Raw genomic sequence first — 25757 nt, forward strand, 5'->3', positions numbered from 1 at the left:
AAACACCAACTGTGCTCGCCGTCACATAAAGATTTGAGCATGTAAAAATGTGTGAGTCACTTCAGTCTAAATCATAATAAATAGAAAAAAATAAACACATTCACTTTGAGTGGCACTGAGCCATGGAGCATGAGTCGTGCAGTATCATCTGCTGATGATTTACCTTCATTAAAGAAAAAAGGTTTGACTCAAAAAAAATATTAACATAAAACAAATGTATAGGCACAATAGAAATTATTCACTCACCTTATTCATGCGAGTAATATTAATAAAAAAAAACACTTATTTTTGGGCCCCTTTTTTCAACATAGAATCAGTAAGATCTCTCCGCGTTCCCACCGTTTGATCACATGAGAGTAGAAGCTGTTTATTTTGGTTTTGGTACATGTTTATTTCTCCGCTCACACTCATCAGCAGCTTCTGTTGCTGTGGCTAAAAGGTTTGAGGCCGTTGCGAGTGGCTGTGGACGCTCTGGAGGGGGAGGGCGGGGGCTCTGGGCATCGCTGATTACTCATCACGCGTCAGGTAATGAGGGAACAAAACTCTATTGTTGTGAGAGGGTGTTTAGATATGAAATGTTCTGTGTTTACAGGGATGGCTTCCCGTCAGCTGACCACGGGTTTGGGCACATGTTTGGGCACATGATGTGTTGAGCATGAACTTTGTCCCTAAAATACACTCATTTAAGGCCTGTGTCATTACTTTATTTTCATTTGTTTATATATATATATATATATATATATATGCCGGGCAACCACGGGTTGCCAGTTACGTCAGAAAACGTAACCTTAAAGACCTCGGTATTTTGAATTTGAATGTAGTTTCCGTTTTTGTCCACATTCATACATATGGCACTTTTATTATGAACAGACGTCTCAACCGTTTGGTAGAGGCCTGTATCTGAAATACTGTAGGGTCTAATTTCACGTTATTGTTATCATAAGTAAATCAAATTAAATAATAAAATAATAAAAAATGCTTTTGCTTCTTCCGTGTGTACCTGAAAGGGTAGGGCTTGATAAGTTCACACTTCTTTCCAACTCCTTTTCACTTTAGGTTGACCTCTTCATTTTGAAAATGATGTCTTTCATCATCATTGCAGATAAAACTAGAAAAGCACTCGGAGAGCGCAGACCTCCACCAAGGCAGCTCAGTGCCTACAAAATACATCCTGTCGGCACGCCTGGGTCAGACAGCGAGTGTTGTAACCAGTGATGGCGTCTACGGATCTCGGCCAAAATTTAATCACTTGTTCCTGGTCCCATTGTGGACATTTGTGTATTTAAAGGTCTAGTTTCTAAGAGTTAGTGACGTCTAATGGTGAGAATGGAACAAACGGAAGACTAACTGTACATCAGCCTCTGTGTTATGTGTTATATATATATATATATATATATATATATATAAATACATATACATATATATACCCATACATAGAAACTGCACTGTAGAAATATGGATTAAGTCAGATTAGGTATGTGACATGTTGTGCAAGTCTTCAAGAGTTGGACTTTTTATTTACAGATTATATGAAAGTTAGTTGATGGTTATAAGCCGATCTGTTGAAACTAAAACAATTTCATATGTTTGGACTGGTGGTTTATTACAGCTGAAATGAACTGAATACAATTGTATAATTCCTTTTTCTAGTAATATCAGAAAGTCCAACTTTGGACTACAAAAGTACAACTATCCAAATGCAGCTGATAATGTGTAACATATCTAAAGGCTTAAATATCCTGTAATGTACAGTATAGCAATGGTATACACGCATGTGCATATAAACATAGTTTATATACAGTATACTGCACAGTACGTTTCAATGCAGTATTTAGAACACACACGCACACTCGTTGCCATGGAACACACTGCCACTTAGTGGGCAAACCTTGCAACAGCAGCTGAAAACCGTCTCTGGATTGTTGAGCAAAGTGGATAACGATATGCAAATGAGCTAAATGATCTCAGAAGTAATGAAGCAAGTAACACGGAGATAAAATGAAAACATGATGGAAGACAGGGAAAACAGCTGTGCAAGATACATTATGGGATAAAAGATGGATTTTCATGATGCGTCTCTTCAATCTTCAGTATTTGATTCACTTTGTTCAAAGAAAGTGTTTAATAAATAAATTCTGTTTGTCAAAAAAAATTAAAAGAATTACTATGGATTTCTCTGCCCATGAGTCAAGTAGAGAGGACAATGGCCGTCCAGCTGCATGTTTATCACAAAGACCAGAAAGAGTCCAAAAGTAACAAGTGATTAATAAGTGATTTCCCACTACACAGTTCTAGCACGACTCGGCTCGACTCTACTCGGTTCTGTTTTGCTTTTCCATTAGTGATCGTACCTGGTGCTTTATTTAGTACCTGCTCTGACGAGGTTCCAAGCGAGCGGAGCCAATACGAACATGTGATGTCATCAGACTGGGAGAGTCATGGATGAGACGTCCGACACAGGAATCGAAGCGAACAATGCCAAAACTGTGGATCAGTTAAAAAAAGACTTAGAAAACATTTAGCAAGGACTATTATAGATATATAAGAATATTTAAACACAGAGGCTGATGTACAGTAAGTCTTCCGTTTGTTCCATTCTCACCATTAGACGTCACTAACTCTTAGAAACTAGACCTTTAAATACACAAATGTCCACAATGGGACCAGGAACAAGTGATTAAATTTTGGCCGAGATCCGTAGACGCCATCACTGGTTACAACACTCGCTGTCTGACCCAGGCGTGCCGACAGGATGTATTTTGTAGGCACTGAGCTGCCTTGGCGGAGGTCTGCGCTCTCCGAGTGCTTTTCTAGTTTTATCTGCAATGGTGATGAAAGACATCATTTTCAAAATGAAGAGGTCAACCTAAAGTGAAAAGGAGTTGGAAAGAAGTGTGAACTTATCAAGCCCTACCCTTTCAGGTACACACGGAAGAAGCAAAAGCATTTTTTATTATTTTATTATTTATTTGATTTACTTATGATTACAATAACGTGAAATTAGACCCTACAGTATTTCAGATACAGGCCTCTACCAAACAGTTGAGACGTCTGTTCATAATAAAAGCGCCATATGTAAGAATGTGGACAAAAACGGAAACTACATTCAAATTCAAAATACCGAGGTCTTTAAGGTTACGTTTTCTGACGTAAATGGCAACCCGTGGTTGCCCGGCAGCTGAGACTCTACTGAATGCAATGATTGGTAGACGTCAGTAGGTGGCGCCACATGCCAAAACATGATTTCAAAACATAAACATGATTTGCAGTCTGCAAAATATTTTTTTTAATGCAAATATTTTGGCTGTACTGTTGTTGGTGAGGATTTTACGGCCAGTTGCTTTAGATTTATTACATAATGCATCTTTAAAGTGTGGTCGACCAAATGGTTGAGTAGTACCTTAAAGGGTTAAGTCATGTCTGTATGGGTACATAAAGCCACATAAGAAAATGAGAATCCATCTTAATGTTCTGTCCTTCCAGAACTTTTCACACCCCCCTCCGGCCATTTTGTGCCCAGCTTGCAAACCAAACCAGATCCGACATGCACATCGAACCACGTGAAGCCTGAACATCACAAAGAGTCACACGCCCAGAGATGCTGGGATAATTGGTCACTTGCTCTGACAGATCTGGTTACCAATGACAAAGCCATTCACAGTATCAAGAGGGTTTGACCTGAAGAAAGACATCTCTGTTTCTGTGACACACACGCGCATACGCACACACACACACACACACACACACACAGGGAGCTGAGGACAAGTGGTAAATACCTTCGCCGACCACCCGACTGAACAGAGACAAATAAACATTGCAGTGCGAGTGTAAATAACTGCATGTGCACGTGTGTTAAATGCTTTCTTTGTTGCCTCCGACCCAGATGCTGAGTGGGCGCCATCCCATCAGCCACATTTAAATATATAACATGTAACATTTCTGCATTAAGTTACATTTAAATGTATATAAATCACTTTGGGAGCCTTTAATTATGGCATGTTCTGTAAAGTGCAATCCTTTCAGATCATTTATTCAGGCTGGAATTTAAGAATGAAAGACTAGTTGTGACCAGTGGCATTCCCACTGCAGCATTCTCACTCATATTGTATTTATTTGCATTTTCTTTCTCCCCACTCCAAACCACACAGAGTGCAGCTGATCGGCATTATCTGACAAAATGAGGATTTGGGCGGTAACGATGTTATCTACAGTGGCTCTCTGCGTGTTCCCAACAGCCATTTCTCATGCGAGGTGGCCGAAAGACCCAGATGATGAATACCTGAGAGTTAATCCCTCTTCTTTTCTCTGTGTCTTCAGCCTAGCAGATGTTTTTCCTTTGACCCGCACAAAAGGCTTCTGTTTTTGTTTCCAGGCTTGTCCATTCCTCACAGGTCAAAGGTCACTCTGGTCTCAGGGTGAAGCTGTCACCACGAGTCTAAACACTTGACGGCCATCAGAGCGTGATAGAGCGCCGGACGCCTCAGGATGACTTGAAGTAAAGACCTACTCTCCATATGTTGATGTGGTTGAGAGCACACTTCTAACACCCTGATATAGAATTACAGGAGCTGCTACACTAACTGATCTTTAGACATTCAGGCCATGCTGTGTGGGTGTATGTGAGGAAGGGGTGGTTTTTGTGGGATGCTTCTTCGCAACAGATCTGAAAGGTTAACTTCACTGGTTGAACTCGATCACTAGACAGGAAACTCGTGTTTGGGCCTGTAAAAAAAGGGCGGGAACGCAATGAGCCACCTTGTGATCTCGGACAAGTTAAACCTAGGAAAATATAGGATTTAAATGTCACTGCTGGGGCAAGTGGAAAAGTTTCACACAATATCATGTGAAATTGAGCTTTCAAGTCGTATTACTGATTTTCAGTGCTGCAAAAAAACACATGAGGGAAAACTATAGCGATTCACTGTAAAATACAACCAAGTAAAACCAACAACCCTCTTTAATCTGAACACTAGCTGTGAGGAAATTATAAATTAGAGGCACCATTTGCAACATTTCTGTATTAAAATATCTAAGAACAAGGAGACCATTGTATTGTACATAAGCCAATTCTTTAAATACCATTCTTTAAATGCATATTTCTATTGAAAATAAAGTTTAATTCTGGTGGCCTTCTAATGACGTCATCCACTTTTACCGTCTCTGCTTTAACTTCCGGGTGGAAACTCCTGATGGCATGCTCAACCTCAAAGAAAAGGTCTCAAATTACAACCATGACTTGTTGGTGATGTTGCTCGGATTACACAGCAAACTTTGTGACCTTTCACCTTTCACCCCCCCCCCAAAAAAAAGCAAGACAAAGGGAACTAAACAAAGCTAATAAAAGCTAAGCTGCATCTTCTTTGGGCTTTCAGACTCCTTCCATCTTAGACCCAGAGGCCCCTCCCATCTTCAATAAACCATTAAGATTATTAAACAATGAATTTTCTTTATGGCCCGTCCTCTTCCAGACGTCCACAGTGGACAGTGGTTTTGTCTCCGTTTGTCAACATCTTGGGTTGCCAGAGTCTTGAAAATATGCACCACTGTGTTTCCATTTCCTGCGGGCGGACCTGTGACTGTGAACCACAGCAACCTTCATTAATATTAATATTGATATTAATATTAATACTGGTTGATTTTACCGTTATGTTGACTGTCTGTCTCTCTTCTATTAGTTTCTGTTAACTGCTCCTGCCATTTTCTACATTTTAAATTTCTGTGATTCATATTTTTCCCACTCTTTGCCAATTGTAGGCTTTTTGTAATCTGCCGATGGTCTGTACACGTGTCCGTCCTGGGAGAGGGATCTGAGGGTCTGAGGATAGAGGGCGTCACTCACTCTACAGACTGTTAAGCCCCTGTGTTTGTGATGTTGTGTTATACAAATAAAACTGACTTGACTTGAGAGCGAGTTGGCAACAAAAGCATAAAGTTCCAGAAGATTACCGTCACGGAAAGACCAAAGGAAATGGCAACAATAAAGACAGACCCGAGACATGAAGAGACATGGCCGACTACAGAAACACAACTACCTGCTGCAACTTCATGGATTCATCTTTCATTTTTGTCTATGTGCATTAATATGGTGAAGGCAAGAAATAAATCTGTTTAAAATAAATGTATTTTTTGTTTGTTTTAATTATTTCAAAGTGCCAGTTTCTATATAGACTGTTGTGTTTGCAGTGTGCAGCCTCTGTATCTGTGTGACCACAGTATTTGTCCGTGTGGCAGACATCTTTTGCAGACTTGCATTTCTGAATTCCTTGCTCCGAGCAAACAGATTCCTGACTGTTGGTTCAAAGGTCACGTTACTCCTGACCCCAGTGACCATCTCTCACAAACACACACACATACAAGTGGAGATTGACATCCACAGAATCCAATACGTTTGCACGTTATCTAAATCTAAATATTTTGTAAGCGTTTCAAGTCACAATTCAACAAATATTTATGCAATTCGTTTTTTTTCCAACAAGCAATAATAAATTGCTAAAAATGTTCCATTTAAAGCTCCAGTATGTTCCAATTGTTCTCCTTCAACAGCTCACTCAGAGTTTCATAGAACCAGGGTTCATTTGTTAACCTTGAGTTTGCTGCTATTTTTACCCGTTCAGCCTCCACTTTCCCTGCATCAGTTGTAAAATATATCAAACGCATTTTATTTCAATGGTTAACAGCTCTTTTGGATGTCTCATCTCCTTACACACACACACACACACGCACGCATTTACACAGTTAATCTTCTCAGGACTCAGCATTGACCTCAATTCATTCGAACAGCCTGAACAAAGCATTACAGCAAACCTTAACCATAACCAGTTAATGCCTAACCCTCACCCTAACCTAAACACTACTCAAATCTAAGCCCTAAGAAATGAGGTTCTGCCTCATTTGGACCAGGTTTTGTTCTCTATGAGGACTATACCAGAAAAGCTCCTAAAGCAGTAACAAATTCAAATACACACACAGAGAGTTCTTTACAAGCCTCCTTCTTTTAAGCAGCCTCAATTTTTCCAAAACAAGAAGTGTCAATAAGCAGGCACAGTGGCCTAATTAAAGGGACGTTCACTCAAATGAACACACACACACACACACACACACTCACTCACTCACTCACTCACACACCACTGATGATCCATTAGCTGCACAATGGCCACAAAAATGCTGCTCTGTCACACACACATTCTGTCCTCCAGGGGGTAAAGCTGGTTTGAGATTTAGGAATGCCATAAAAGTGTCCACAGGAGGAAAGAATGCCTGTAAAAATCACTGCAATCGCTCCTGTTAGATAAAGACAAGTTGCATACAGTGAATATCTTCTAAGGCTGTTGACACTTTTCATCCATCCATGTGTGTGATGGCCACAACCCCATCCCCACAGACTAGAGCTTGCACATTTACAAGCAGATTCATCACTTATCTCTTAAAGCTCTTATCTGGGGCGTGTTGTGTGTCCTCTCGGCTCCTTTATCTGCATTTGACCCTGAGATTTTTTTTTTACCACAAGGGGGGTATGAAAGTCAGTTTGACCTCTTGAGCTAACCTCGAACACAAATCACCGTGTGTTCCACAAAGCGCTGAGGCAGACTCCTTTTGAGAAATGAGCAATGACCACAGAATGGTAACCTTCATTACCAGCACAATAAGCTATTCTGAGGCAGGCGGCGTGCACGTATGCAGGATCAAAGTGGTTTTCTTTTCTTTCGCTCTTTCTTTTTAATTGAAGGAGGAGACAAAGGTTTCTCGCTTTGAGGAGTGGAGCTCACCTCTCTGCAGCCGTGCGTGGCTTCTAAATACGAGGACTGGAGTTGAAAAAACTTTGAAATGAAAGAAATCTCTTGCTTTCTGAAAGACAGCAGGCGAGCAGGAGATTGGCATGTTTGTATTTGTTGCAGGGCTTCAGGGCGATCTGGTATTGTCGAGTTGTTTTTTTTTGTGTGGCCTTGGGGTCATGCTTTCTGCATCTGTGAGAAAGATCCTCCACATTCTTCCTGTGTGTGTGTTTGTGTGTGTGTGTGTGTGCACACATGCTGCCCTACACAGCCCACTCCCTTTGCTCTTTGACTCCAATGGCCATATAAGGCAGATGCTACCATGGTAACCAAAGGGCTTGAATAGCAGTGTCAAATCCCTGAGAGCTCAAGCGCACACATACACAAACACAGCTATACTTGTTAGGACGCTGCGTTGACTTCCATTAATTTGGACAGCCTAACCAAACATAACCCATCACAAGTTAAAACCCAACTCTAACCTTAACCTAACCACAATTTAAACCTTTTAAATCTTAAACCAGTACCTCAAAAACGAGGTTATTCCACATTAGGACCAGGTTTTGCTCTCCATGAGGACTACTAGTCCTGAAAAGGTCACTTTTATGCCAGAATAGGTCCTTGAGAGGCAACACATACAAGTCCACACACACATTCTGGCTGCCCCCTCCCCCCAGCACACACACCCTCCCTCCCCCATGCTTTGCTTGATCTCTCTCCCTCTCTGACACACACACACACACACACACGCACACACACACACACTCGCAGGTTGGGGAAAACAGAGGCAGGAGAAAGATGGGGGAAAAAAGCTAATGTTGGGAAATCCAGACTGTCTCCTGCTTTGACCATCCTCATGAATCATAATTGAATAATTAATTTGTGGACTCAAAACCTGAGAGAGGAGAGCAGAGGAGATGAGAGGAGCACCCATCACTCCGACCCCCACCTCCTGTTAACCACAGCCAGAGGGGAAAAGCCTCCCTCACTCTCACAAACACACCGCGGACGGGAAAGCAGCAGCAGCCACACTGGGCTAGGCCGCAAGTCATTAGTTCTTGGTGGGCAAGCATTGACAAAAGGCTGGAGGGAGAAGCCTCGCATGAGGAGAGGAGGAGGCAGCAGCACAGGAACTAAGGCGGACAGACTGTCTCTCCCCCCGTTCTTGTTTTTCTTGTCTGTCCAGAGAGGCAGCAGCAGCAGCACGGAGGATATAGTGGTGCTACAACAACAACAAGAGCGTGCACTTCCCTGTGCTGGAGATCTACGAGCTGTTTTGGAAGAGAGGTGATCTCCGTCCCCTGCTGCTGAAGCTGCTGGTGGTGCCTTCAAGGACACCCACACCGAAAGTGTTGCTGCCAAGTCGATTTGTTGTGTATCTGAAAATGCCGCTGAGAGGATTACAGCAGTAGAGCGGGCGTGCTGCGTTCACTGCCTCGGCTTCGCTGGATGTCACGGACCTGTACGGCGAGGGGGAAAGCTGCGGTCCGTAAACGCACCACAGACAGCCACACTAGCCGACCGTTCGCTCGCTCTCAGGTAATAAAGCGTTGGCACGGTTTGCACGAGGTGAATAACTCGACAGGCAGCTGTTTTAAATGATAATTAATTAGCATGAGCGGTAGATAAAACTAACTGTGGGGACTGTTTTAACGAGAACGGGGCGGTTAGAGCCTCCCCAGGCATGTGCTAACGCGAAGCTAACACCGTGCTACTGTTTCAGCCATTACTGTTGCTGTTACAGTCAGAGCTAAGACTGTGAGGCGCTGACACCCGCCGGTGTGTGTTTGTTTTATTCAGCCTGTCATTTATTTGGTTGTGTCTCCTTTTATTTCCAACGGACATTTTGTTTGTCCCCTGTGGTAAAGGTCTCTGGACTGAACGCGGTTCACGGGCAGCATCTCTTCAACCATTCGGGAGAGGAGGAAACACGAAGAGGTCACCGATGGACAAATAGGAGACAGAAAACGGAGGAAAAACCGTCAAACACTCGATATTATTAAAAAGTTGTCACAGCGGAGACTGTTTCCAGGTCATAGTGGAGTGGGAGGAGACTGAGCTCCTCTTGTTTTTTGTTTCTTACTTTTTTTGTTTCAGTATAAAAATAAGACTGTGATAGCACATTAGAGCACATACGGGGAAGAAGAGGTCATCTTCTCCCACACCATCCACCCATCACTTTTCATATTTATGTTACCTTGACGGCAAGCAGAAACCTTGGCTGCCTGTCCCATTTTTCTCTGCGGTGGTTGGGTAACCAAGCGATGGCCATGGTGAGTGGGGGCTGGGGAGATCCCAACGGGGGCACCAACGGGCTGGGGGACAAGAGCTACCTGAGAGGGGAGGAGGAGGACGGTTCTCCTCAGGCGGGGGGCAGCGACATGGAGGCCGGGGACGAAGACAAGGCGTGCGTGGTGGACTGCGTAGTGTGCGGGGACAAGTCCAGCGGGAAACACTACGGCGTGTTCACATGTGAGGGCTGCAAGAGCTTCTTCAAGAGGAGCGTCAGACGCAATCTCAGCTATACCTGCAGGTGAGCGGTGCATTGTGGGTGATGTATTGTATGTATTGATAGGCCATGCCATGCTGCTGCAGGAGTCTGCACTATGGGTCATAATGCATTGTTGTCTGGTTTTCATCAAACGCGAGTCTGGTCTAGGTCTCTGATGTTCTGTATGTTACCAACATCTGGACTGTAATACCGATTCCTGGATGCTGCTTTTTCAATACCAATTTCATACCAATTTCATATCAATTGCTTTTAACACAACATATTTTTCATTCATTTAATAAGCACCTAAAACCTCCTTTAGGAAATGAGCTCATGAGCACTGATGGATCAGAATGCTAAATGTATTTTGGCCCACTGATCCTGATGAAACTAACTTCTTAGGTGTTCAAATGTAATATTAGAAATTACAACATCTTTTTCAGAGTGTTCAAGTTCAATACCACTCCTGATGTTCTGTCAGTACCACACGCACGCATTGAAGTTTGATACCCACCCCCCTACTAATGCTAAAGAACAAATGGGTGTCAGTTTCCTTCAAATAACATTCGTGTGACTCGATTGTTGCAATGATCCATTACAGTCGCACAGCAGTTAATTAGTTCATGGTTACTTAAATATTTTTACCAGCTACAGTGCTAATAGTTTTTGTCATTTATAAGCAAAATAAACCCTGTGATCATATTTTTTTGTCATTTTCAAGTCAAACTATAAGAGAATCCTCATGTGAAACCCAGGCAACATGGTGGCCATTTTTAACCATGAAAGCTTGAGTGCATCACTTCTTTTGCCTCTTTGAGGAATTCTAAAATACTACCAAAACACTGCTGGCATCTACACTATGTATTTTGTAGCAGTATAATCCACGTAAACCTTTTATGGACACTTAAAATAGAGATATGGCTGCAACAAACATGACCAAGAGTCATTTAAGAGTCAATTACTAATCATTGCAGTAATTGACTATTTATATATACTACTTTTTTTTTTGATTGATTGCGCTAACAGAAAAACTACATTTATTTCATCTTCTTTAAGTTTGGCTTCCTATTACATTATGATTTGTGTGCTCCTTTGAAAGTAAACACATTATCTTCTTGTAACCCTAGTTTGCTTGTCTTTATATATTGAGCAAATGACTAGGTATTCAAATTAGTTATACTTGAGTTAGTCAACATCTTAAGGCAACAGAGTGTCTAAATCAGGATCTAGAAACAGAATCCCCCGTAACCTCCAGTTTTTTGTCCTCAGGTCAAACAGAGAATGTCAGATTGACCAGCACCACAGAAACCAATGCCAGTATTGTCGTCTGAAAAAGTGTTTCCGCGTTGGCATGCGCAAAGAAGGTATCTGTCTATTCTTATCCATACATACTTTGTCCAGTCTTGTTGACACTGTGAGACACGCTGGGATCATAATTCCAGAAACTGCACTTGAACTGATATGAAAAATGGAATCATTGATATTTATTTCAGCGAAGAGCCCTCAAGAGCCTCTGTATTACTTCCATTAGCTGCTCAAGGGGGCAAAAAAAATCAATCATAGTTAAATTTGCTGCAAGTCTGTTCTTCTCCAAAGAGGAGAAAACATTACACATGGGTGTCCAGGCCCTATCGCGCCAAAGCTAGTCATGCTTGTCTGCTCAATGCCATGCGCTAAGTGCCTTAATCTAGTGTCTCCATAAGAGTGACTGAGAGGGATACAGGGCTAAGACACCTGCGTCCCAGAGCCTTAAGCCCCTGGATGTCACTGGAGCAGAAACCCTGACTTATTGGTTCCACCGAGAATAATTCAATGTTGGGACTTTGCTGTAAGAGGCAGAGTATAGGCTACACATGATGTAATATTCTGCAGATAGAATCGTGCATGAGCCATACATTAAAGTACTGTGCATACAGATGGAGTTTTATACTTTACATTTGGAATTGGATTTAGAATGGTTTGATGTTTTAAGATCTATGTTACTTTAAGCCCACAGATCATAAAACTTGCTAATTGGACATTTTATGGCTCCCTGCAGAGAAATTCCCTTTAATTGACCACTCCCACAGGGAGGTTAGAGGTCACAGTCACTAGTGGAGCAGGATTCCTTTGCCTCGAGAGGAGTCTGTGTGTCTAGTGTCTTTCTCGTGGCTGGAAGAGTTACTTCTAACATAAAATCATATCTTTAAATGAATTGATTTTCTATTCAGTAGGCACTTCTGCTTTCTCCCCTCTAGTCATGACAGAAAGCATTGCTACCACATCTAGTGTGGTGTTGAGAACAAAACAGGCATCTGTGTGTATTATGATGATATCTAGGTTTGTCTAGATATCATCTAGACAAACCTAGATGATATCTAGATTATTATTTTTGCACTTTTTAGTTTGTTAAAGAGAATATGAATGCAATCGATTTGTGGCTCCCTCATCTGTCTGCAAATAATCTGACATTCACCACTGGAAGAACCCAGTTTTAACTTTTTTTTTTCCTCTCTGTTATCACCTCCGAACCCTCTTTCCTCCCCGCCATCCTTCACAATTCTGTCCTCTTCATCTTCTCTGTCTGTACCTCTCTTTACCACCCCTCTCCTCCCCTTTGTCCCCCAACCAAACTACAGCAGTTCAACGCGGACGCATCCCCCCTCAGGCCAGCCTCAGCCCCTCCATCACTCCCATAGGTGGCGCCAGTGGCCTCGGAGGCGAGTTTTACAACAATGGAGGGAGTGGCGGCGGTCAGCCCGTGTCTGAGCTCATCTCTCAGCTGCTGCGAGCCGAGCCGTATCCGAGCAGTCGCTATGGGCACCAGTACAACCAACAGGCCGGTCCAGATAATGCCATGGGCATTGATAATATCTGTGAACTGGCTGCTCGACTACTCTTCAGCATCGTAGAGTGGGCCAGGACCATCCCTTATTTCCCTGAGCTGCCTGTTTCGGACCAGGTCAGTAGCAGTTAGATTTAAATGACCACCTAAAGAAAATTTTAAGAAGTAAAGAATTGCGTTTTAAAGCAAGTAACATAAAACGTGCTAACCAATCCGCAGGTGGCCCTGCTGAGGCTGAGCTGGAGCGAGCTGTTCATCCTCAATGCGGCCCAGTCGGCTCTGCCGCTCCACATGGCTCCTTTACTGGCTGCAGCCGGCTTCCACTCCTCGCCCATGTCTGCTGAGCGTGTGGTTTCCTTCATGGACCAGGTGAGGGTGTTCCAGGACCAGGTGGACAAGCTGACCAGGTTGCAGGTGGACTCTGCCGAGTACAGCTGTCTGAAGGCCATCGCACTGTTCTCACCAGGTGATTTCCTCCGCTCGTCTGCTTTTGTCTGCTTTTCTCGTAACACAGTGTACTCACGAAACCCCCACAGAGAACGTTTTTATAAGGTCGCCCAGTGTGTAGCATGTTTAGACATTTTGGACCTGTAACGCACATAAAAGAAATAGTCATTCGAATTTCACACAAGACGTTACATAAACACTTACTGCTTCACACTGACTGCCACTGTTAAACTGAACAGGAATTGATCACACAGAAGTATACAGTAAAAGTATAACAAAAAAATCATGATAAGTGCTTTAAATTTAATTATATGCAAGGAGCGTTACTTACAACTTAAGCTAAAATATAATCACTCCTTAATATAACCAAGGGGAAACTTTGTAAGGTAAGTGATTAAAACGTCTGATATTAATCATAATCAGTTACAATGTCTTTTATTATTTGTTTAAGAAGTTACCCTGAGGACTTCAACATGGCCTACAATGGAAAAAAGGCAGTTGAAATTGGCGTGCATATGATGAGACGCACTATTTGTTCATCACAGTATTTTCCAGTAGTTCAACTATGCTCCTGGCTCATCACGACGCTTTACATAACCTGCCCACACTGTTGAATAACCACCACGTTTCCCCCTCCTGCTCAGATGCTTGTGGTCTGACAGACCCAGTCCACGTGGAGTCTCTTCAAGAGAAGGCTCAGGTGGCTCTTACAGAGTACGAGAGGATGCAGTACCCCAGTCAGCCGCAGCGATTCGGCCGCCTGCTCCTGCGTCTCCCCGCCCTGCGCGCCGTTCCTGCCAGCCTCATCTCCCAGCTCTTCTTCATGCGCCTGGTAGGAAAGACGCCCATCGAGACGCTGATCCGCGACATGCAGCTCTCTGGCAGCTCGATCAGCTGGCCGTATGTTCCGGGACAGTAGCCCCCTCTAACCTGGGTGGACATGGTTTCTGTCTGGGATTAGTGACGACAAGGACCCACAAGAAACCTCCTGACTCATCATTATCCATCTGTGTTGCTTTAAAACTGCAGTGCCAGCTGGCCGTCTCATGTACCTTACTGTAACTGCTCTACTCCCTCCTCATGAAACAAGTCCTCTCGTCTCCACACGACCTGTCAGAGACTCAGGAGACGGTGCCAGCCTGGATCTGGTTCTCAGGCCAGAGAACAGTTCTTCATGCAGGGCTACAATATGGCCCTCACTGTCAGACATGTAACCACCTACATGCTATAGTGACTAAAGATCATGTAGAGGGCAGCAGCACCCTGCTCCAAATGCATTCAGAGTACAAACTGCCCTGTCACTGGAAGTCAGCTGAGACATTTTCCCCCCACACCAGGCTCGTTTTCCATGACGTAAGATTTGTGATATAGAAACCTTTTTATCACGCAACAAAAACATTACATCTATGACTATAATGACTCCAACTGAACAGTTTAAAGTAGTAGGCGCGCCATTGACTGGATATAGAGACGCAGTACAAGCCTTTTTGTTGAAAAAGACCATTTTGATTTCACTGCTCTCTTACCTCAACAGTGGAGGACATAAATGAACGGCTCAGAAGAATGACGAGTGAAATAAAACCAAGGAAAATTCACCAAAGTTTCATCAGATGATTTTTTTGTTTTTATACATATATATATCGAATTGGTGCATAAAGCAGAGAGATGGAAATGAACTCTTGGGACTGCCTGACCATCAAGTCAATGCATTTATTTCATTCACAAGGCTCTCGGTCGCTGTTGTTTTAGAAGAATTAAAACGAGAAGCGTGAAGAGTGACAGGAGAACGGACAATTACCTCAAGAGACATCAGAATGCTTTAGTCTGATCTTTCCAAAACGCAAACCTCTGTAAACGTTGTTCACCAGAAACCGCCTTCTTTTTAAACTGCCTTGTTATTCAGTATGAATTTGGGACACCTAACGAAGGATGAAATGAGACTTGTGAGTGTTACAAACGTGCGTCATGTACATTTTGGAAAAAAGAAAAAAAATCTGAGTAAATTTCTTCCATGATTTGAATTAGATGAAATATGGTGAATTCAGATATTGAACATTGTTTACATTGTTTAGAGCAAGCTTTTGGATTTTTTTCTGTTTCCAATGACCGTCACGTGCATAAATAAACTTGGGTTCCATTACAATGAACTATCAAAACAACTGCAAACATTTCATTGGTGATAAGCGTATAACAAACACAACCATTGCTGTTTCTAAGGGTAAAAAAATCCCTGAAAAATATGTTGACGTGTGTACACACACGTACAATAAAACCAACTTTATCGTTTTGCATGTTAAAATATTATTTTGGATCTCTATGTTGAGACTTCTCTTCTTTTACATTAAGGGTCTTTTTTAAGTGTTGCTTTCTCTGCTAGATCCTAAGCTTTTTTCCGATGTGTTTCCATGTAAAGAGAAAAAAAAAATTACCTCTGTCATCGGTTCAGATGTCAAAATGGAAGCTGATCTTCATGCTATACAGAGTCTCTGCTGTAACACGTGATACGTGAGACCATGTTGTAAAGAACATTTAACGCCAAATAACGCTCCGTCTATGATGAGTGGAAGAGAATATGAGCCTCCTGGTTTGCGGGTCTGTAAGGATTTACCTCACACAGATATTACAAGTGGCAAGTTTACAAATTCACAAATTTGTTTGTTTCGTTTCCCCATAAATCAACTCGAAATAGAAATGCATTTCAGCATTGACGAAGCAAATCAAAACGCTTGAACTCAGCTGCTGGATCTACTACCGGGCCTCTGGATTTTCCTTTTTTTCCAGCAACAACTCGCACAAAACTGTCATCGAGAAGAAAAATCATGAGTATACTATTGATGTTTTTTTTTTTTGTTTGTTTTTTAAAATCTTTTGTGTTACTGACTTAATGTGTATGGCAACGGTATTAAAAGTCAAAAGATACAAGTGTGTCTTTTGCTTTGTTTTTTTCAAATTATTTGAAAGTGTTGTAGTTACGTACATATGTATGAAGAATGCAAAATAAAAAGAGCAACATGTTCCAGAAGTGTGTTCGTATTCCAAAAAACTGTGTTTAAATAGTTTTATTTACATCATTTGTCCGCTTTATCTTCATTTTGTCTTATAAAAACATACATTCATTAGGACAGAGACACAATAATTCCAAATCAAGCATTAAAGACTAAAGGTTAACTAGCTTTATACTGACAGACGGTGGGAAGGTAAGACAATGCAGGAGTAAACATGGCGTCCAAACCTGAGCTGACCTACAGTGACTGAAGTTCAGGACTGTTACAATTCAAACAACAGGTTTGAACACATCACTGAGACACTAACAAAGACCTTGGTCATAGATTTTTACCAAACGCTTGATGTGAAAAAGCTTTTGTCGGAGTTGTTTGCTCTGCTGCTTCTTTGCTTGATAGTCTGGTGTCTGGAGGAAAATTAAACAGCAAGAAAATATTTATATAACCAACATTTTATTATTAGTAGTAGTATTAGTAGTAGTAATAGACATTACAGTGGTATTTTAAGTAGTAGTCATAATGAAACTCCAGACAGAACTGCACTCACCCTTTTAAGGTCTTTCAGGTGATTATACTCCTCTGCCACACCCTGTCAACATAAATACAACCTCTGTCACTTAATTGCGCTGATATTATTTATCTATGAAGCAAGTTGTGTGTGTGTGTGTGTGTCTGTGACGGGCATTTCTCGCTGACCGTTTGTCAGATCGACCTAAGATTGTGGATATGGGTTGAGCATGGCCCAGTGGTGTGCATCCTTGATTTTCAAGTTTTTTGGAGTAATTTTAGTTTTCACTGATTTATCACGCTACACTAGGCAGGCAGTGGCTCATCAGCAGCAGCTGCGCTGTCTGAAGCGGGGAGCTGGGATTGTAGAGGCTGTCCTCACGGTGGGTGAGACATTTTATACTGTACAAAGTCTGTGCCCATTCATCAATACGCAAGCACATATTTATTTAGCATTAGCATGCTACTATTTTGTGGCCAACTTGGCGAACCCGTTTCCAAACGAAAGCTAGCGAGGCTACAATAATAATATTAGCAAAGCTAGCTGTTTTTTGTGTTTTGTCGGCCACGCTGGAATCACTTTACAAGGCATATTTGATGTATGACGTATGTGCACACATACTTCCTGGTGTATGTAGGAAGTATGTGTGCACATACTTCCTACAGGCACTGCACTGGTATTGTAAAAAAAACAATTAAATTCTTAAGATGTCACAAAAAGTCTGTTTCATCTTGATAAAAAAAAAAACAACGTCAAAAAGATGCTCATAATAACTTTGGCATAAGAATGACTTAAATGAGTCAGAATCTACAAAAAACTACATAAAAACATACATTTCAGTGAAATCAGCTGTGTCCCAAAAGGCTCACACTCCACTGTATTTTCCCTACCTGGTATTTCGTAGAACCTTCGTCCAGTGAGTCCAGTTCTCGACCCAGTTTGTGCATTTGGTCGCTGATGTCGTCCATGTCTGCGCACAGACTCTTGTAGTGCGTCAGATCAGACTCAAACTCTCTCTTGTATCGCTGCCGCTGCTCATCTGAGGTGATTTCTGGGTACGTCCTAGAATCGACACATTATTGTAAGTACATTAAATCATCATTGGCTCCTATGTCAGCTGGGATTGGCACCAGCTGCCCCCCTGCAAACCTCATGTGGAGGATTAAGCGGTAGACAATGAATCTGTATTCTATCCGTCCATCAATCCATCCATCCATTTTCTACTGCTTATCTGAGCTCGGGGGCAGCAGCTTGAGCAGAGAAGCCCAGCTCTTCTGGGGGAATCCTGAGGCGTTCCCAGGCCTGCCGAGAGACACAGTCTCTCTTCCTCGAGGGCCGCCTCCCAGCTTTTTTAAATCTGTATTCTAGTTGTATTAATATAAAATGATTTGGCCAACTTGCCTTACAGACATCGGTGATGCTTCCCCTGTTTGTGGTACTCGACATTTCAACAGGATCGAAAAGGAAGAAGCTCTTGCTTTCAAGTTGTCGTCATTAAGCTAGTGTAACACATGTTCTTTTTCATACCTCACCTGTAAAGGTGAAGTGTGTGGTCCTGGTCCAGTTCATGACCAGTGTCTCCAGTGGTGTAACCAGTTTCATACTGGGACTCGACCATGTCCTGAGCAGCAGGACGAGGCTCCAGATTCTTCCTCGCTTTCCTTTCCACATGAGGAGGATGATGATGATGATGATGATGGGGAGGAGGAGGTTGCTTTCGTAAGCTTGCGATCTCGTCCGAGGAGCTGCTGGAGTAATGTGTGGTCCTGCTGCTCTGGTACAGAGGCGCCGCAGCTTCATGATTGCTGTGGTCGGCAGAGAAACTGGAGAAGACACAGGATATTTGCTTCTGTATATGCACACATTATGCTTACATAACTACTCTACATCGAGCAAGGAGGTTCTGTCTTTTTTGGTTTTTCTGTAACCTTGTGAGCAACTTCACTCAAACACTAAACAACAGATGATGATGGAGAGGTACAATAGGTTATGTTGAAAGCCTTGGCAGATGTGCTGCCTTCCTCTAGTTTATAATGGTTTAATCATTATCACACTGTGCACTCATCACTCACCTGTTGCTTTGATATTGTCCCTCACTGTGGATGTTGACTGTTTTGTTGCCATAGGAGACCACGCTGTTCGCCACCCTGAGGTCAGGCGCTGTTCTCTCTGACGCCACAACGGTCGGCGCCTGCTGCAGAGGAGCAAGAACGGAAAACACAAAAAGCCAAGTGACCTCTTTGTCGCTTGATAGTGTGAGATGCAGTCAAGGTCAAACTCAAGCACATTTTCAAGGTCAAATTTCAAGTAAATCTATATGAATACAAGCATACTCAGAATGACAGTTCACTATTTTATGACAATGAAATAGATCCTATTATGTCACACATATTACCCAGGTCCAGGTGGAGCAGTTTATGTGGACTCTTAAAGGGGACATATTTTACACTATTTCTCCAAGTTACCCTAGTTCCCTGGTGTCCTAATGAACATGTCTGTGACATGCTTTGGTCAAAATACCATAAGGATGAAGCACCACAGCAGTTCAATCACCCTGCCAAAACTGTTCAGAACGCTCTGTTTAGTAGTATCTCTTTAGGTCCATCTTAAAAAAAAGTAAAACAAAACTTAAGGGACAGGAAATGACATCAGCCACAGAGGCTACTGGGAGCTAACAGCAGTTAGCATTTGGAAAAGTGATAATTTGCAGGCTCTAGCAGGCACATTGCCGTCATATATAACATGTATCCACTGGACAGATAAATCCTCTGAGGCTGGAAGTTTGTGTAGAACTCTGTGCTGCACTGTGGAGACAAGAATAGAACTTTTCGGGACAAAGCGGAGCTCCACGAGACAACAATTCCAGGAATTTAGCGCATTGTGACGTCCCAGTGAGCACGGAAGTCAACATCGTGTGTTTTATCTCCTGTACTTAGACTGAGGAGGACCACAGAAACATGAGTGAGTCATCTTTTTTTTACACTTTGCCAACTGATAGGACCTCGTGAGTCCCAAATATAAGGATTTAAATTACTACAAAGTTGATTTTTCATAATATGTCCCCTTTAAACTAATTTATTCCCCTCATCTACTCCACACACACACAAAAGGGAGATTCTGAAGCACATGTTGCCAGAGGGAGAGCGTGAGTCTGTGTCACCGTGAGCTTAATGGATTGAGGTTGAGACAACAGTGGAATGGAGGGAACAAACACTAACCGCATGTTCAGGAGAACCAAGGCGAACGTGAGACACAGAGCTGTAACTCCTCACTCACTCACATATCTACTGTCGTACTGTATCATGCATTATTAATCGCTTCTAGTCTTTGACCTATTTCTGGATTAGAGTGTAGTCGCACAGGATGAGGATCCAGTGAGCTAATGTGAGCATGTGGGAGAAGCAGCCTGTGAAACAGATCTGATGAACATGCAGTCAGAGGAGGATGATGATGATGATGATGATGATCCTCTGTGTGTGGATGTGGAAAAAATCACTGTGGTGGAATGATGCTGAAGCAGCTGCAGCTTCTACTGTGCGTTATTAATCACTAAAGCTGAAACTCTGAGAACTGATATGAGCAAAGATGAAGAAAAACAAATGTTTGTTGTTGTTTTTTTACAGTTTCAGTTCTTCATGCTGCAGCTAACGAGGGTTTTCATTCCTGCTTTGTCCACTGATATATTTGGTTAAGCAGTTTGTAACACAATAAACTGCACAGAGTTTATGAGAATTTCACATTTAGATCTTAAAGTGGGAGATCTGGAAATGTTTTAGTATTGTTAAAAAAAGAAAGGTATTTAAAGTGGGATAAAAGTGGGATCAAATACTACATGAATAATACACATAAAATATGGTGTGTGTGTGTGTGTGTGGTTTGACTTTTTTATTTCTGCAACATTTTCCTTTTACATCTATATGTATGTGCTTTTTGTTACATGCACCATGTTGAGATTGTTTTTCTATTTGGAAGAACACTGCATGCTGATATAGACTTGCTCGTGTTGGGATGTTCAACATAGAATTGAATGTACACAATTTCCTTTTTTGTGCTGAATGAAAATGCGGCACACGTGGTAAAACATGTGGAAACCGATTGTTCCCCCTGGAGTCTAATCTGCAGCTGTGTGTGTGTGTGTGTGCCTGTGTTGCAGCTCCTTCTCAGTCTGAATCATTTAACGCTACCGTGCTCTGTGGGCAACACAGACACAACTTCACCCCTTTTTTTTTTTTATTATTCATTATACATTCCACATACATTATATATGTCTTTCTGCAAGGCAAGCATCTTCACTGTGATACAAGAGTGTCCCAGAATAGGACCTGCATCCTGATGAAGTGACACGCTGCACACTTTTACAGTGATGGTGAAGTATGTAGGCCAAGATCTCCCTGGACCTCGTTTCTCCCTTTCTATAATGAGTCATGGTGGACATGATACGTTCACTGTACACTGCTATTCTTATGAATTAATCATTGTCAAATACCACAGGAGGCTGCCGCCGCCTGTGAAACACAGCTTTAACAGGGTTCTGCAGTCATGAATATCCAATCTGAAGTGACAACATGTTTTCACAGTCGTGGCTCCCAACCTCTGGAATGAGTTACCTCTACACATGACGCTTCATGAAACTTCTTCTTTAAATAAACCTCTTTTCCTTGGCTTTTAATAGTGTGTGAGATGCGATTCATAATTATTCAGCAATTGTGTCCGACTGCTTTTTGTACTTTCAATGTCAATGTGATATTTCTATGGCTTTGAGGCAGATTTGTTACCTCACTGAAGGTCCTATGGCATATGTTAGTGTGCCGAATTCACAAAAAAGATTCCTATTATGTGTTTAATAATGTTTAAATGTAGGTGCGGTCATTGCTGGTATGTTATAATAACATACATTCAAAAAAATGGGTGGTTTTTGAATGGAGTCTGGTTGGAGGTTTTGGAGTCAGGGTATTTCCATGACTTTGAGGCAGGTTTGTTGATGAACTAAAGGGTTTTTTTGTATTGTATTTTATGGATTTAACTGTTAGTGTGCATCACTTTGGCTGACTGTGTTGTTTCATAATTAAAAAAAAAAAAAAAAAAAATCAATTGAGATGGATTTTTTGTACATTCCTCCCCCAGTAATGTCAAATATCGATAGCAAAATTAGAAAAAACTGTGTGGCTTCACTTGCCAGGCTGATTAACCCCCAATTGATTTCATGTGGTGGATGATAAAGTGGTAGATAATGGATAGATGGATGGATGATTGCATGTTCTCCCCGTGTGTGCGTGAGTTTTCTCCGGGTTCTCCGGATTCCTCCCAGTCCGAAAACATGCAATATGGGGATTAGGTAAAAATTGGACACTCTAAATTGACCTGAGGTGTGAGGCTGAATGGTTGTTTGTCTCTATATGTGGCCCTGCGATGGTGTACCACACCTATCGACCCTTCCTGTGGAAATGCATGGATGATTTCATGTGACCCGCCACTTACTATCATGTTCTAATGGGGTTATTTCTGTATGTTTTTGAGTCATTTTGCATCATAAATAAAGAACTATATATCAGTCCATCAACACAGATCAATTTAGAATGTCCAATTTACCTAATCCCCATATTGCATATTTTTGGACTGTGGTAGGAAACTGGAGAACCAGGATGAAACCCATACATGCACGAGGTGTGTGAATCATCATATTGAACACAAATTGAAATTCCACCATGAACCTGCACCAAGTACAGAATCATAGCGACAAACACTGAACATTAACATACGTACAGTAGTTTATTCAAATGACTGGGTTTTTCTCGGCTGATTTCATTTAAGAGGAAATGTTTCTTCTTCACTTCCGAACACAAAGAGTCATTTCCAGCTAAAACACTTTCTGTGCGATAACATCTCGTCGCACACCTCGCGACTTGAAACGTCTTAATCATGAGGTTATTCACCCTCCATGACGATGCGGCTCGCTGGTTATCTTTTTGTTTTAAAATGGTTTCTGTGCAGCTCTTATCGCTGGTCAGGTTAATGATCAGTCAGGGTGAAACCTGGGTGTGCCGAAGATAAACACCCACATTTTTACTGAGTCAATAGAAGCAGGGAGAATCGTATGTGTTCACCCGTGACACACAGAGGCTACATGCAGGGACATAGAACAGTCCAGACATGTGATTATAAGTAGTGAGATAACTGGTCCTGGAATGAATGCAGAAATAAATACAATATCTTTAATCGACCTCTTTAGCATAATCTTTCAGTCAACCGATCTCAAACCAGTATGATCATAAATGTACTTTCACTTGTTGTGAGTCACAACATAGCCACGCCCTAAAGCATATTATGGCACCATAATTGACGAAATGGCCACTGAGCTGTACTAAAAATATGGAACTAGAGATTGTGACCATCATTTCCTGACAATACAAGTAAAGTGAGAATAAGGTAAAACCTTATATAGCTATGTCCACTAGAGACGCCCCCTGGTGACACAAAAAGTGAAGCAACGTTTGAAGATGATGACACAGGAAGAAATCAGTGATAGTGACAGAAACTTGACTGACCCAGTCCAGCACCTCCTGCCCCTCTGAGGGTCTGACCAGTGGATTGTCCCAGTAGATGTTCGCCTTTCCGTGGCGCCAAATCTTGCTGCGGGTCTTGTATGCGTAGTAAGCAGATAGAGACAGAGCCAACACCACCATCAGACCCAACACTAATCCTACAGCCTGAGGGGACACACACACACACACACACACACACACAAATAATAATTTATACACCAGAGAAGAACAGTGCATGTAAGATTGCAACCAAAAAGAACAATTCAGCTGACCTCTTCAGGGTCCATGTAGCAGTAGTGCTGCAGGTACTGGTTGTACATGGGGAACCCCCCAGGGAAACCTGCCCCCGCACTGCCGCTGAGGCTGGGGCTGCCCTGGATGTTCTGGCACATCATGAGCATGGGGTTGTACAACATGCTCTGTGAGCTCTGAGACATGGGATTCACTCCAATCACAAAGATAATGTCGATGATTCCCTAAAAAAAAAGAAAACAGAGGCCGAGGACCATCACAACTTTTGAGTTCACACAGTGTCTATCAAACCAAAAACCAAACAGAGGTCATGCAGATGTATTCATCAGATTTCCACAAGTTCACAAGGTTTTTTTGAGTCCTTTGCTTTGGTTTTTACAACTTACAACTATGCAGTTTTGGCTCCTTCACACAGCTCTCATAAAGTCATAAACGCCAAATGAAAAAGTGAATGTTGGACTTGTGTTCTTCACGTGACCTTCAGGACACATTCTTCAAACACAGCTTTAAAGTAGCAGGAATCGTAAATAGTCGCCAGACAAAGATAAAACAGATAAAAGAGAATAAATAATCAGAATATAATACAGTATTAATAATTATAATTTAATTAGTCACCGAAAACTAAAAATCATCAGCTAAGAGATGCCTCACAACTAGCTGGAGCGGGTCTTCCACCACAGAATATGCCATCTTGTATCTACAGTAGCCCAGACTGGACAAACCAAAGACTCTTATATGTTTTTGTGTTTTCTGAAATCTACACTCTTAGAAATAAAAGTGCTAAGTAGAACCATACAAGGTTCTTCGGCTTGTCCTCATAGAGAACCTTTTTTGGCAACCTGGAACCCTTTTAAAACTCTTTATTCAGGAAAGGGGTTTTAAAGGGTTCTCTGGATCAAAATGGTTCTTACTGGAACCATTAGTGTTACCAAGAACCCTTGAAGTAAAGAAGAAAAAAGGTTCGAGGTAGAACTTCAGCCTTTGTAGAAGAACACTTTCGGAACCCTTATTTCTAAGAGTGTATCACAATTTCCCTATATGCACTTGGAAAGAGTAAAATGATGTCATCATGTACTATAAGTAGCATACTAAGCCTTTATTATTAAATATTACGCACATATTAACACCTAATGTTGGACAAATCTTAATTCATGTCGTAATAGAGGTAGAATATGGTTATGTAGAATAAGGTGTTAATACATGCTCAATGATTACTAATAAAGGGCTAGTATGCAACTTATATATGTTAGTAAGCACCTAGTTAATGGTCAATATGTGTTCACTAATCTAAAGTGTTACCACAGAGAAAATGGTTTAAAATGCAAATAAAGAATGAAATAGTTATAATTATTCCAGAGTAAGGCAGACTCACCTGGAGGACAGCTAAGATGATATCACAGATGAACACAGTCAGGTAAAACTTGCATCCCCGAATCATCCGCGAGCGTGAGAAACTCCCCACCAGGAAGCCCAGCGAAACCAGGAAGTTGATGGCCGCCATGGAGATCATCGCTGCCTTGGCAGAGTGCGGCGTCATGTACGAGCCGCCGTATCCGTAGCTGCCTCCGTAGTATCCTGACCCCGCCCCCGCGACGCCTCCTGTGGCCCCGAGACCGTAACCCCCGTACCCGAATCCATTCATGTCCCACACCAGAGTTGAAGCGACACAGGCAAAGATGACGAAGCACATGAGGACGATGGCGCCCTGGAAGGTCTTGACGAAACCGGGCGGAGAGAACCAGCGGTAGAAGTGCTGAGGCGTGCCCTCCACATAGTAGGAGTCTGGAGGGAGACTGTAGGTGTGAGGGACACTCTGAGGGGAGTGGACGCTTCTCGAAGTATAGAAGCTTTGGGAGGTGGTGCTGTAAGGTGGTCTGTACACGGGAGTGCTGTCATACATGATGGACGTTACTGCAATC

At 42.2% G+C, this 25757-nt stretch overlaps 2 protein-coding genes across 3 annotated transcripts; one reads left to right on the plus strand and one right to left on the minus strand.

The window, feature by feature from the left end:
- Positions 1-10036: 10036 nt before the first annotated feature.
- nr2f6a (nuclear receptor subfamily 2, group F, member 6a) lies at positions 10037-14453 on the plus strand (the record flags this gene model as incomplete). 2 transcript variants are annotated; one of them, XM_083889402.1, is made up of 5 exons in its annotated part: positions 10037-10305; positions 11533-11663; positions 12882-13204; positions 13307-13553; positions 14179-14453. In XM_083889402.1, 5 exons carry the CDS (start codon positions 10037-10039, stop codon positions 14451-14453), a joined length of 1245 nt encoding a protein of 414 aa, XP_083745528.1. The 2 variants fall into 2 exon arrangements, with proteins under 2 accessions (XP_083745528.1, XP_083745529.1); XM_083889403.1 differs by having other exon boundaries at positions 11533-11627.
- A 2388-nt stretch (positions 14454-16841) lies between these two features.
- LOC310927225 (occludin) lies at positions 16842-25738 on the minus strand (the record flags this gene model as incomplete). Its single annotated transcript, XM_083889520.1, has 8 exons — positions 16842-16943; positions 17084-17125; positions 17935-18106; positions 18577-18867; positions 19117-19238; positions 23590-23751; positions 23859-24062; positions 25211-25738. The coding sequence occupies 8 exons, from the start codon at positions 25736-25738 to the stop codon at positions 16842-16844; spliced, it is 1623 nt and encodes a 540-aa protein (XP_083745646.1).
- Positions 25739-25757: the final 19 nt, after the last annotated feature.

Source organism: Microchirus variegatus (genome assembly GCF_963457635.1).
Source record: "Microchirus variegatus genome assembly, chromosome: 5".
Lineage (NCBI taxonomy): Eukaryota > Metazoa > Chordata > Actinopteri > Pleuronectiformes > Soleidae > Microchirus > Microchirus variegatus.